Here is a 14,414-nt window from a genome sequence, read left to right as displayed (position 1 = left end):
TGGGACCTGTGGCACATGTGGGACCCATGGCACACGTGGGACCCGTGGCACACCCGTGGTACGCTGTGGTTTCTAATGTTTTTCATCTTGGACGCATAGTTTCTTGGGACAATAAACAGGGATATGTTATTTCTTCTGGACATTCAGTAAAACTGTTGTATTTGCTCTGTGATATTTACTGTAAATTTATTGACTGTATGAAAACGCATGTCTGTGTTATGGAAGAGTTCGTGGGTATGTTGTGGACATTGAAAGGAAAAGACTGACCTCTTCTCGTGTTGTCGTCCCATGCCTGCTCACCAAACTGACGTGAATTCACAGTCCTGTTCGCCACTGTTAGGCATTAATTGCTTTCGTTCACTTAGAAAACATAGATGGTGTGTGTCTCCTTTTGGCATTTTATATCAATGCCACTTTCATAAGTAAATAGCTATGGAGTATCTGGTGTATGCGTACGTAAATTGTGGACAGCATGAGCAGTCACTTATGTTATATTCCTAATCCCTGAGGCAGAAGAGAAGATCAAGTCAAGTATAGATTTACCGAAGGGATAAGTCAGACAAAATCTGATCCCTGGGCATTCCTACCCACTCTACACAAGACCTCCATTCATCACTGGAGTGCTTGTGACGTTCCCCCTCTGTGACCTGCTCAGAAGTTTTCATGAAGTTGCACTTCTGCAGTTGCTAGCCTTCAGTTCTGGGGTTCTAAACAAAGTCTTTGAGATTTTCCTTTAAAAATTCTTCTGAAATGGGAAGACTCAAGCTCAAAATATTACATAAAGTCAACAAAAAACCAAAGAAAGCCTATACCAAGCTAAAGAGAAATTTTAGGTGAGAGCTCCTTCTTCTCAGTGAGTATCTGGGTCGTCTGGTGTAAAGCACAGCTGGAATTTGAGACTGAGCACAGAACAATTTGATATTTTTTTTAGAACATTTGCTGTGTGGGGTCTGTCCTGATTTTTGTGAATTACAAAAAGAAATAGAATGCTGCACGTGTTGCTGATTAATGTATTGTAATGATGATTCAAGTCTTCTACTGTGGTGTATGCTAATGGCTCTGTACCAATGTCTGCGGTACACCCCATGCCTCTGGACCCATCACCACCGTATGAACCACTCACTGCCCGTCACTTCTCTACAAGGTTGACTAATTTTGCTCACCAGTCTCTGCCAGCAATTATGTCACTTCTTGTCTGTGTGTTTCACTGCCTGAACCTCATAAATAACTACTTGTGACACCACTGGTACCTCCAAATCCTGTGACTCCGAATGTTTTGCTTATTCACTTAGCTGATTTACGGCCCTAGCACTAGTGTTCAGTCAGACTCCAAAAGGGAAGGCTCCAAAAAGACAGGCTCTTGCTCTGTCTCATCCAGGCAGATTGATGGATAGGGAAGTTGAAGGGCAGACCTCTCATCCCGCCAGGCTAGCTGCTTTATTTGGGTGGATTAGAAATATTGTCAGTAGTCAAGGGCTTGCTCCTGCTCTGCAATGAAAGCAGTGGAAGCTTTGCCACTGTCTCCAAGGGGATGTCTCTGCAGTTGCAAAGCAGACAGACTTCTGCCTGGGATGAGAAATAGCCAAGTCTCGGTTCCCTGAGCGAGGCTAGTGCATGACAATGATGTGTTTGTCAGAGGAGTGAGAGTGTTGAGCTCCTTCCAGTGGTAGCCCTGGTGTGCTGGGGATGCTAGTCAACAGCGCTTCACGTAGGGAAGGGTAGATTGCCTTTTGGAAGTACTTGTCTGCCTCTGTTGAATAAATAGCTACCTTGGTGATCCTCTTACTGTGGACACCTATGTTTCAAGCAGCTGTGAGTAGAGATATGAATTACACGATGACAGTTTTTGGAAGGCTTTTGCTGTCTTTCATTTCTTTACAAAAAAATCTGATTTCTCTTTCTAGGATTGAACAGAAGTCAAAGCAAAAACATGGTTATTCGTATAACAAGGGAGTAGAAATTTTAAAAGTAAGCAGGGCAGGGTCTGGATGACTCTGTGCCAGCTCATATATTATTTTCTGGTCCTTATTTAACACAGAAGACACTAGAAAATGTGATGTGGTTGGATTAATTACGCTGAAGGAATGTTCTCTTGCATATCCTGGCACTGTTATTTTAACTGTGCAATCAATGTGTGGCATTAACATGCTTCTGTCTCACTCACCAGAAGGCAAGAATTCACAGGAGTTTAAGGACTCACAGCAGCTTATCTTTAATCCACATGAATTTCTGAAATATTTAAGGCCAGCAGTTTACACATAGTGCACATAGTGCATATTGTACATGGAGAGGATGCGTGCATGGTGCCTATTATTACTTATGCAAATATTGTCAGTATTTGTGTTTTGCTTTTAAAGTAGATTTGAATGTAACCATCTCTCAATAGGTTATAATTATGTTAACATATATCCACAGTCATACCGGACTGAGAACAACTGTCTGACATGATGCATTTGGTAACATAAGAAAGTAATAAGTTTCTTGATGGCTTTGGACCTGAGAATTTGGATCATGTTCATGTTTCAGTGCAGGTGCTTGTCAATATTGCCTAGTGCGGAGGGAAGAAGTTGGGAGTAGCAAAGAATAAATGTCAGCGTAACGTAGAAAGAGCTTAGGGGAATACTGTTGGAAGCTACTGTCAAGTAATGATGTTTGTTGAAAGTTGTAAGCATTAGACATTTCAGCTCCAGGAGTGGTGACATGTTTAGGAAGATACAAGATTGCAAAAGGCAATAGGGGATTATAATGTTTGCTATTAATACAGTTCAGTCCTTCAGAGGACAAATTAAGTCCATCAGAAGAGGGTGATCGAGAGTCTCTGAATATCTCTGCTATTTGTTGTGCAATGCCCTGCCCGGTACAGGGCAGGGTGCCCTGCAATCATCTTATTTTCATTTAATTTGTGTGTGTTTTCCCTCCTACAAGCTGTTCATTCCCTTCATTCGCAATTTTTAAAACATCTACTAACTGTTTACAGAAGGTAACTACGCGGTGTGCCAAAATATCAACGTACAAAAGCTGGAACACTGAAATGTAAAACTCTTGTTTTGGTGGATGGCAACAAAACTCACCCACACCGGACCAGGGAGGTGATAGAAAGAGAGGAGTTGGCTGTCATTCGCACAGTTGTTTCCCATCCCTGTTGTTCCACGTGCATTTCCACTAAAGTCATGAGGCTCAAAGAATGATTTTCAAAGTAATCAGTAGCGATGCGGTACTTAGTTCTGAGATTTTTATAGTGTGCAGAGCCCTAAAATAAAATTTGTGTTAAGGACAACAGCGAAGCCAGTGATTTGTTGTGGAGAGATGCCTACGTTGTTCCTATTTGCAAATACTGATGAATAGAAAACCAAAGTTTATCCTTTTGGTTCAGAATTTGACCCGTAAGTACTGTGAGCTACGCTTTCTTTGGCCTATCTATGGGACGTACAGCACAGATGATTTTGGTTAGCTTACTTGTCTTTTACCCTTAGCTGAAACCAAGTATCACACGGATAATGCAACTCCGAGCTAAACGTGTAACAAGGAAATGTTGGGATCCTACCCAGAGTTTTCATCAGGTGTAGCGTGGCAATGCCAGGTTGGATGAACGTCTGATACAGGGAGCAGAATTAAGATCACAGGCGCGCTGACAAAGTCCATCTGCCTTTTAAAAGTGTTAAAAGTTGCATGTTCTCCTGTGACTGTGTGGAGTGAAGGAGTGCAGAGGGTAAATAGAGACACGGCATTAATCCTACATGGGAATCTAATCTAATTGCTCTCTCAGAGCTTCAGTAACTCTATAGTTTCTGAGCATCTCACATATGACAAGGAATCTGCCTTCACAGTTTGCTTGCAAGATAGTGATGTGTTACATTACATGTTGTCCAATTTATAAATACAGGGAAAGAGACACCTTTGGCAGAAGGTGACATGAGTGATCCGTAACAATAACTAGTTAATGCCAAGTTCACACTTCACCATTTCCTTCTAAAGTAAGTAGTAGCTTATAGTCTGCTCTCAGACCTGTTGCTAATTTAGACAAGCTAATTTAGATCAGGATGTGCTTCTGCTTCATGCCTCAGTTTAGACATCCATCTCTGTGGCTTTCTTCTCAGCAACTGCTCTTGCCATCCATCAGAACTCACCACGTGAGTGCCATGTGGTGTAATATTTGCCTGAAACACGAGAGGAGGTCTTTGGAGGAAAGCCAGATGACATGGAAATGGAAGAGGTGGCGGAGGGATGCTGTTAGATGTGGACATTTTCCATTTATCCCTGCTAGCCATTTTCATACCTGGTTTGTGTTGGTTCAAAACTGTGTCATGATGTGTTTTGGAAAGACGTGTCATGTGTTGACTAGCAGGCCTTTCTCCACTTGGCTGGTAGGATGTGGCAAGTGAGGAAGGGCAAACTGCGTCGCAAAAGTGAGCAGTATTAAGGTCTCTCATTTCCCTTGTGAACTGTAAATAACGAAATGATTTGTATTTTTCTACAGGAGAGCCTGTAGTTTGTCTGTGCTGACCCCAGGCAGCCGAGCAAAACATCATGTCAAGTAATCGGCCAGGTGAGAGAACAGACACAGCTATGAAAACTATCTGGGGTACCCCTGAGAATAAGCCCAACTTGCTTTTCTTATCGTTTGGGGATTGGGTGTCTGTCTCTCACCACCACCAGGAGAGACACCAGTAACTGGCCCGTCAGGTTCTGCTGACCTTTGCAATACTGTCTTTCTCATGCCAGATTTTGAAGTTTTTATTTGGAACAATAACTGTTGTAAAGCATTCTCCGTCCAAATCATCACTAGACCTGTAAGACGACGTGGCCCTGGATTGTGATCTGGCTTGCAGACTTTCCCACTTCGGCCCTGCCTTTGCATGAAGTCAGCACAAAATCGCAGACCTTGATGCTCCAGCCTTTGGACACGCTTGGAGCCTGTAGCACTGGCATGGATGGGTCCTTTGTAGTCCAAGAGGAGCTGAGCAGGAACAGTTACTGTTCTACAGGGAGGCGATGCAGATTGACAGACTCTTTCTAAAGGACAAAGTTGTTATCTTAATTCAATATATTTTTCCTTGCCTTTCTAGTAAAATCCTTCAAGAAATCTGCTGTCCCAGGGGTTCTTATCACCCAGTTTGTGGATGATGTTCCAAAAGGATGCAGTACACCTGATTTTGAGCGGAAACCGGTTTCTCTGACATTGCAGGAAGGTGAGATTCTTGGAAAACAGTCAAAGTCATAGACCTGGAGGCTTGGCTCCATGTCTAACCTACGTGAAACAATTGTCATCACTAAATCAAGCTAGTTTCTAATGAGATTTGACTAGACCATAAAAAAGTGTTGTGTGGACAAAGTCTTTGTTGTACTGATGAAAATTCCATGAGTACTGTGGGAGGTCTCGTGAGCTTTCACTAGTGTCTATGAGATCAAAATCTGGCTCCTAATTTATACAAAAAATCCTGTGAATTCTGCAGGAAGCTCTCAAAATAAGTGTTTTGCAACAAAAGATTAAGCACGTTGAAAAAGTTGTTTTTTTCCCGTTGAACTAACTTGTATTATGAGTGTTCAACACATAAAATTAACTGCTTTTTAAAGTCAGATACACTGACTGCTGATGCTGTTTAGACTGTACTTCTCTTTCAAGAAGCAATATGGATCTCACATAGAGTACAGAGAAGGCAACTAATGAGCCAAGACCGAAAAACAATTGGAAGCCTTCCAGTAATCTCTCTGCCCTTACAGAGAGTCATGTATTTTTTTGGAGTGGGATAGCCTGGGCAGACTGTGTAGCTCCTCTTCCCTCACAGGGCTGACCCGTTTCTAGCACCCTGGATTTCAGTGTCGTCACACCCAGCTGTTGATTTTCACTGGCCGTTGAGATTTTAGGAAGGAGCACAGTGGCCTCTAGCGGTACATCCCTCCTCCTCCTCCACCTTCCTTCCACCTGCACGTTTCAGGCATGAACCAAGGCGGTGGTCAGTCACCCCGTCTAAATTTTCCAACTTATTTCATTTACAGTAGGTTCTTCATAGTTCATATACAAAATGTGAGGCCATTCTGGTCGGTCACTGTGTGAATGCAATTCAGTGTCTATGCAGATGCACAATGAGTGTCTTTAATTATGTCATCATCGCCCCGTTGCATTCAGCACATGGATTAGCTGATACTTCTAGCTGTGGACGGCAAGCATGGGGAACTGCAGCCAGAATGGTCAACATTCGACAAGGGTATAATCAATTGGAAACAGACTTTAATAACAGATAGTACTGCGATCTTGGAAAAAGTTGGTAGATGCTCTTTGATAAGAATCTGTTGGCTACATGGCAGGAGCTTGCTGCATCAAATAAGTGCTTTGGTGGTGACTGCAGAAGGGTGTGGGAAATACTGCAAGACTTTCTGGGGAAAATTTTTAACAGCGTTGGTCACCTGAAGACCAAAACCATTGCAAAAGAAAGATAGTAATCATTTCCGCCCTGAGTTATCCATGGATAAGTCATCTCCATTTCTATTCCCCTGTGGCACTCCCACTTACCTACACGCGAGTCACTTCTCTGATGTGTAGTTTCATAGTGTTTCCTATGTCTTTGAAGCCTTTTGGAAGAGAAGGGAAAGGTTTATACTAGACAGTAGTAAAGTTGTTGGAGATTTCTATGGGCAGCTGCAGGGTACTCAGGTTCTGAGGGGAGCAGAGGTGAAAGCTCATGGGTAAACTCCCTCCTGGTCTCTGGGGAGTGCAAGGTGGTGCCAGGCTAGCAGACAAGGAAGATATTGCAGAAAGATGACATGCAGGGAAACACCCTACCCTGCATGGGTCCTCCCAGTCGTGGTACAGTGTTGTCTGTTAAGAATGTGTTTTCTTAAGCGTGCAGAGGGGCTATCTTCTTGTTTCCACCTCCTAATGAGTCCAAGTTTATCCAAATGAAAAAGAGAGCAGGAGCTGCAACTATTCACAGATGAACTTTAGTGATGTCTAGGGACAGGAGGCTCCAGCACAGTGAGTCCTATGTCATTTAACATCCTGCCCAGCACAGTCACAACGAAGGGAATGGTCTGAAAGAATGGAGGAGCAGTGGGAACTTGTAGGGGAATATGAACGTGATGAGAATGGATTTGGGCATTTCATGGCTGTGGTACAAGTAGTGCGTACAAGTTACCAGAAGCCAGCCTAGGCTGACCTTGCTTTAGCACCGTTGATTTCAGAGATGATCGGAGGATGTCAGCAGTCACATCTGGCAGGCTAACACCACAATTTTATTGTGAATACAGACAAAACCTGACATTCTTGATGTGGGCAAAGGTAGCCCAGCCTGGACTTGAGCTAATAACTGTTTGCTCTTTGGCCCTGCTCAAATATTGAGGGAGTTCATAATCAGATCAAGATAGCAAAAATTGCTCTCTTTGATACGTAATTTCTCTATCCGCATGGCTGTGCGGTAAAAACACAGGCAGAGACCATATGTGTCAGTGAATTTTAAAGTTAATTTTCAAGTAATCTCTTTGAAAGCCAGGGAGTTAGAGTGGAGGTTAGGGCAAATGTCTTGCAGGAGTTTGGGCATTTCATGCAACTTAAACTGGTGATTTAGGCATCTTTTACAGAGAAAACAAAAAGACAGAATTAGTTTCAAAGAATGTTTCTGCCTAAAACAACAGAGAGGGCTGGCTCTGGGGGCCACTCTAGTGATAACGTAGGGAGCCTGGCATGACACTCCTCATGTCCAAGCCTGTCTTAAATAACTAATTTCTTGCCTCTTTTCAAAGGTAAAAACGCCGTTTTCAGAGCTGTGGTCAAAGGTGTCCCAAGCCCTGACGTGAAATGGGCACGTGCACAAGGAGGACTGGATGATCCTGAAAAATATGAAACATTCTTCAATAACGCTACAAATGAATTCATTCTGCAGGTAAAGCTCAAATATTTCAGACAGGACTCATGGAACAGAGAGAGCAATGGAAGGGAAAAACCTTCAGTGGGCAGGTGGGTGTCACCAGATCTGAGATAGCACAAAAGTAAGCAAACAAAGCTTTTTAGAGTCATTCTGGGAACAGAAGAAAGATCTGAGGTGTCTTTGAGTAGCTGTTTTATTAGAAGCTGAAGGTGTGGGAACTGAACCACAGCGTGTCACTCTGAGCTCTTACTGTGTTCTTCTCTTTAAGGTAAACAAGATCACTGTAGGTGACAGTGATCTGTATCGTTGCTTCGCTGTGAATGAGTATGGGGAAGCTTCATGCTCTGCTGGCCTCAGGATCCTACAAGGTAGGATTGACCAGTTCTGTGTTACAAAGGTCCTGTGGTCCCAAGTAGTTGGCTTTGTTGTCCTTTGGGAGTGGGTGTCCACAGCATTGTCCAAATGTCCTTGGCATGAAGGTATATTTTTGCACTCACTGAAGACTGGAGGTCTTCTGTGACTCCCCCCACTTTGGTGGCTCCATGACAATATGAGCTGTAAAGCAAGGGAGAAGAAAGTGGTATTGTGGTCGCTGCACTGGACCATAATCAGATGCTCTGGATTTAGAGTTGGCTCAGTTGTTTATTTATGATATCGAACAAATCAGTCTCTTGGGAGGGATCCATCCCACTTTACATCAGATGTCTCTGGTGTCCACCTGACCTAGTCCCCTGCTTCCCTTTACAGTGGAGAGAAACAGGCCCTTTGTGTAAAACATAACTGACCTGTTCTTGGAATCTGCTTGAGCAGGAGGTGGACTATGTTGGAAGCGTCCATTTCACCTTAGTGTCTGTAAAGTACGCTTAGAAGGCAACTGTCTGCATTTGGCCGGATAATCCCTGCACTTGGCTCCCCGTCTCTAAAACAAGATGTTAATATTTCCTACCATTCCTTAAACCCTAAGCCGATAGGGCAGAAGCAGTCTCCTCCGCTGTCTAGAGTATCCGGTAAGCGCAGAGTCAATTGCAATAGAAATATTGCATTTGGAATTTCCTCTTGCATTGGTAACAAACACAGATGTTTTATAGTTCATCGGTTTACTGGTGGTAGTCTGACTGTTATCTCGTTCATCTTATGGCTTGTTTTTCTTCTGTTTTCTCTTATCTCAACAATTAGTTGGCTTTAAGAGGAAAGTGAGATATGTTCCTGTTCATGCTGCTGATGGTAAGTTATAGTTAGATGTATACTTATATTTTATTTTTTGGTGGGGCATAGTTAATACACCTCTGTCTACCACATTATCACTACCTCAAAGTCGTAAAGAATAAAGTAAGAGAACGATTTATGAATCTCTAATGTTCCATTGTCTCTTTCTACTTGTTGTTTACCTTTGGGTGAAATGACAGTCTTAGACATGGCTTTGAGCTGTTCTAATTAATGATTCTGCAATCGTTAGTGCTAGAAAAGGATTTTGTGTTGTCAAATACAGCAGGATCAAACAGGTTAACATAGATGGAAAATAGCAGGTTTCTAGAGTGTCCTCTCTAGAAAGAGAGGAAAGTCCCCTAGGGAGCGATGAACTTAACGGCACTCAAAGGCCATGAGTATGGCACAGAAAACTGTCGCTAAGTTTCATGACAGTATTCTTGTAAGGTGTGAAAAAATCACCGGAGGTACACGGGTTAGTAGAATGGCCTGTGGTCAGCGGGTATTTTGCATTATCTTCCTTTGGGGGATATATTTTACAGTGCTGGGTGTCTGAATGGTTGTTGTTTCCCCCCCCCCTTTAACAGACTTAAAGAAGAAGCTTCAGGACTCCAGGAGGCTGCTGAGGAAGCGGTAAGGCTCCATAAGGAAGGCCGTGGTTACACTTCCTACATGTTGCTTGATGATAGGGGACAGCTTCATAGATCTTCAAGGCAACGCTTCTTGTTTCCAAAGTTGTTGTGAGACTCAATATGGAGAGACGTAACAGAACGGTTTGCCACTGTCTGTGAGGCTGAGATAATCTCAGGGTACCAGCTTCATTTTGAGGTGTATGGTCCTTTGCACCACAAGATTATGAGTTTGAAGATCTGTTTCTCTGCTCCCCTGTTTTTAGCTCACAAGTAACTTCCTGGCTAAGTGACAAGCCTTCACATAATGATCTTTCTGGCTAATCAGGGACTGAGCCCTGGCTCCCAGGCCAACTGCACAAACTGCCACGTGCACATTGCAGAAATCCCTTCGCTTCCCAGGTGGGAACCTCCAAACGTTGCCTAACGGGAATGATCTCTGGCCTGTGCAAAATCCTGAACTGTGCTGAGAAATTACTTGGGAGAGTGCACGTTGGCCTGGGCCAAACTGTGCCAGTGACTCTGCTGATAATTTAACAGCGTGGAAAAATTTGTACACTGAAAGGGTTATTAAGCATTGGAACAGGCTGCCCAGGGAAGTGGCCGAGTCGCCATCCTTGGAGGTATTTAAAAGACGGGCAGACGTGGTGCTGAGGGACATGGGTTAGCGATGGTTTTTTGTCAGAGTTAGGTTGATGGTTGGACTCGATCTGAAAGGTCCCTTCCAACCTAGGCGATTCTGTGATTCTATGACAACTGCGTTACAGTCTTGCCTTACGTGGCCCAGGGCAAAACTGTTTCCTGGCAGCATGTACTTTGTAGTATAGATGCAGAAAACCTGTTCTGTGGAAGAGTCCTACTCTTTATTGTCTACATCTACAGGGCCAAGTGAACTACAGAAATGATGGAGAGAGATATGAGAGGATTAATTATAGAAAAATGAGACATCTTGTTCTCTGTCCAAATGTCTAGATTTTTTTTTTCCCCTGGTTCTAAGGGCCCCAGCACCAAAACCAAAACCCTTGGACAAAGAAGCAGTCTGGCAACTGTTGCTGCATGCAGACAGGAGAGATTATGAGAAAATCTGCTTGAAATATGGAATTGTTGACTTCCGTGGGATGCTGAGAAGGCTGCAGGAGATAAGGAAGGACACAGAGAGTGAACAAGAAGAGGTAAAAAAAATTGAAACCACTGAAAGTGCTGATTTTGAACAGACTGCAGAATTCTACAGTTCCTCAGTAGCTTCTGAAAACAGGCTAAACCTTCCTAAATTGCTTTGTAGGTGAAAATTTTATTGTATGGCAGAGAACGGTTTGTGACAGTGTTTTAAAGAAGTCCTCCTACTTCTGTACACATGCAGATGAAAGTGCTATTGACTGTTTTGAAGTTCACTTCGTGAATTTTAGGAGATACTGACCTTAGGATAACCCTTTTATTAAGCCACATGGCTAAATTCTTTATTCAGTTGCCTCTGATGAGAACTTGGACCCCAAATTGGAAAGGTGTATGCCTGAGAGTCAAAACTGGCCTTCACATACAGGGGCATGTGGAAACCTGGACAGCTTGTGGTTGCATAGTGTGTGAATGACGTAAAATATAATTTGCCTGCAGGAGGAAACTGTGGAACCTTAGAGATGCTTCTTCTAGACATAGAGGTAGCTCTTTTCTATGCAGATAAAAACTAGATTCCACATCAGTTCAACAGCTTAAGAACTTCTGTCATGGCAGCCTTATCATTTACTACGTTGTTTCTTTGCAGTTTATAAACAGTGTCAAAAACTTTGAACATATCAAAGTCAACAAGGAGGGAAAAGCTACATTCTCTCTGGAGATGGACCTGAAAAGCAGTAAAAGCAAAGTTCATCTGCTTAAGGTGAGGGGGCGAGATGAGCTGGTTGGCTCACGGTAGCGGCTGAAGGCTTCTACATAAAATGCTTGATCTGCTGGGTGGTGCCTGAGAGCAAATAAGCTTCCGAAGGTTGTCTGTCCATTGGAGAATCCTTGATCAGTTAGGGAGAAGCGTTGGCGTGGGAGTCCAGGTAGTCTTTGGTGTTGAATATCACTTGGGATTTGTAGTACAGGGGAAGTGGTCAGTTACTGACATCCTTTTGACTTCAGGAGTTCTTCCAGTAAGAAGAAATTCTAACACTGTCTTTCAGGCTGCAGAAATTCTGCAATCTCATATAAGAAAAAGAGATTGATTTTATTCACTTTCTCAAGTGTGTTATTCCACTATAATTCACTTCCATGAAAAAAGATCTCAAGGAAGTAAACCATCCCATCTAGTTCTGTAGTTATTCTGACGTGATGCCCAGGTGGTCAGTGCTGTAGATGTTTTTCTGGAAGGTACATTTCAAACTGTGGTTAGAGGCTTTAATGCAGGGGAAATTCATTAAAGAGGAGGTCGGACTAACTCTATGAACTTCTGAATCAAATGCATGACATGAAGTCCATGCAGCTGCCACGTGGAGACGGTAACCCAGGGGTATTACAGGGAGGACAGCGGTGAGCTTGCCTGCTTATCCATCTATGGGGATGCTAAAATCTAAGCAAAGGAAGCGCTTAGTGACCGTGTATTGGTTAAGCTTCAAAACCTTATGTGAGCCAGCAAAGCACTATTGTTTTGCCTAGTTTGGGAGCCTGATGCAGTTCTGTGCGGCACTTGCTGCACGTAGCACTGTTGCCTGTGTGTCACATAAGCCGTGAGCCCTGTCCGCTTTCAGCTGTCCTCTGTAAGTAGCAGTACAGACTTCTCTGTTGTTGCTCATTTATATCAATAGGCGTTCGTAGCACAAATTTGTCCTGATTTGTTTGAAATACCTTGCACTGGTTGTGCATTGCCTTTAAGAGCATGTTCTCTCTCTTCCTAGGATGGTGTGAGGCTCAGATATGGAATGGGGGATGGATACAGAAAGCACTACCTGAGGCGAATTGGCAAGAAGTACAATTTCATTATCAACGACGTGCAGCCAGAAGATGCAGGCTTGTATCAAGTCAGAGTGGAGGACGTACCTGTTTTCTCAACTGAACTGGAAGCTGAAGGTAAGGAGTTGAGTTAGATGCGTGTGATGTGCAACTGTAACAAGAAATTATTTTTTGCTGGAAAAATTTATCTAGGAACATATGCAAAGCTCAGCAGTAAAATCCGATAACTACAGAAAACTCTTTTTGTGTTGCCAAATAAGAGCTCCTTATATGACACAGGTAAAAAAGAGCGGGAGGGTGATTATGTGATAGGGGTGTTGCATTTGTATTCCAAAGGACTAGGATCAAGTACCAGTTTCGCTGTGACTGACGGATACCAGTGAGCAAATTCCTTAACTTGCAGTTAAGTTGCTACAGTTTCCTTTTGTATGCTCAGAATAATAACTACCAACTCGATACAAGTATCATGCTGCTGAAATACATTAATGACTACAAATTATCGGCACATCACAGTGATGTGTGGTATAAATGTCTCAGAAGATAACAGAGGCAAAAATCTACTTTTCTGCTTTTCTGTCCTGTAGAATTGGGCCCAGGAGCACATCTCAGTTTTACCTTTTTCTGCTTAGACCAATGCTTACAGGCATGGCAAGTTCCTGTCTTTTTTTCTTCCTTCAGCTGCAACAAGTTTTTCTTCGAAGACAGAAATAGCTCTCTGTTTCCTTTCTATAGCTTTTGATTTTTCCATTGCAGCCATCCCTGTGAGATTTGAGCGGCCACTCAGTGACATGCGTTGTCCTGAGGATGAAGATGCTGTCTTTGAGTGTATCCTGCGCACGCCCTGCTACGATGCTGTGTGGCTACACAAAACCCACGTCCTCGAGGCAAGTGAGAAGCACCAGATCTCCGTAACACCCGACGGGCTGAACCATCAGCTCATTATCAAAAACGTTGCGCCCTCTGACAACGGCATGTACACGCTCGACACTGGACTCTGCTCCTCAAATGCCTGGCTTATCGTAGAGTGTAAGTGACATAATACAATTCCCATGGTCTTAGCTTGAGGTGTGTTAACGCAATAATACTTGTCTCACTGCCCGATTGCTCATTGAGATGATTCTATGCTGAGAAATGAATTGCAGAGCCTCTAGTTCTTAAATTAGAGTTGGGAAAATGAAGGTCTGGTTATGTTCTCTTTCCTGTACAGATGAGACAGTTTTTTCCCTTTTCATTAGTCCTGACAAATCCTATTGGCTTGTGTACTCTACAGCTACGATGAAGTAGCATGTTCTCCATCAGTTAACGAAAAATACTCCATATCTCAACATGTGTTTTGATGAAACTGTCACTGTGTGAACGCAGTACAGCATACAGGGGATGAAGGAGCTTTAAGCCCTATCAATTCTATACTATCAATACTATTCCATACTATCTTGCTAGATACTATTTTTCTTTACAAATTAGAAGATAAACATGTTAGAAGAAGCTCAAAGGAAGACGGGAAGATGGGAAACACTCTTTTCAGGGCAGGCAAATTAATAGTTAGCTGGCTCCTATTTTTTTGCTTCTGAAAGGTGGTTGCTTTGGTTTCTTTTGAGAGTCTGCTGCAGCAAAAGGTGGTCTCTCTCATAAAGGCTTTTTGATGACCTTTCAGAAACGGTGCAGGTTGAGTATGACATACAGAGAAACTGCCCACTGAGTTCATAGAGCTGTTAATGCTGCACAGAAATGATATCTAGCCTGGAAATCCAGACAGTGCGTGACCTGCTAGCTCCACTGTTTATCTCGGAAA

At 43.1% G+C, this 14,414-nt stretch overlaps 1 protein-coding gene across 6 annotated transcripts in view; it reads left to right on the top strand.

The window, feature by feature from the left end:
- Nucleotides 1–14,414, top strand: part of IGFN1 (immunoglobulin like and fibronectin type III domain containing 1) — a 41,652-nt gene that overhangs the window by 6,380 nt on the left and 20,858 nt on the right. For 5 of the 6 annotated variants that reach the window (XM_074564469.1, XM_074564473.1, XM_074564472.1 and 2 more), the window contains 10 exons: nt 4,478–4,546; nt 5,067–5,189; nt 7,738–7,877; nt 8,131–8,230; nt 9,039–9,086; nt 9,656–9,701; nt 10,695–10,869; nt 11,457–11,570; nt 12,568–12,739; nt 13,376–13,648. In XM_074564469.1, the coding sequence (XP_074420570.1) occupies nt 4,528–4,546; nt 5,067–5,189; nt 7,738–7,877; nt 8,131–8,230; nt 9,039–9,086; nt 9,656–9,701; nt 10,695–10,869; nt 11,457–11,570; nt 12,568–12,739; nt 13,376–13,648 (1,210 nt within the window). In that variant the 5' untranslated portion in view covers nt 4,478–4,527. Of the gene's footprint in view, nt 1–4,477; nt 4,547–5,066; nt 5,190–7,737; nt 7,878–8,130; nt 8,870–9,038; nt 9,087–9,655; nt 9,702–10,694; nt 10,870–11,456; nt 11,571–12,567; nt 12,740–13,375; nt 13,649–14,414 lie in introns of all 6 variants that reach the window. The other variant, XM_074564474.1, reaches the window with a different exon arrangement.

The sequence above is a fragment of the Larus michahellis genome, chromosome 21 (assembly GCF_964199755.1).
Source record: "Larus michahellis chromosome 21, bLarMic1.1, whole genome shotgun sequence".
NCBI classification, from domain to species: domain Eukaryota; kingdom Metazoa; phylum Chordata; class Aves; order Charadriiformes; family Laridae; genus Larus; species Larus michahellis.
Note: the sequence above shows the minus strand (reverse complement) of the source record. Positions and strands in the feature narration are given on the sequence as shown.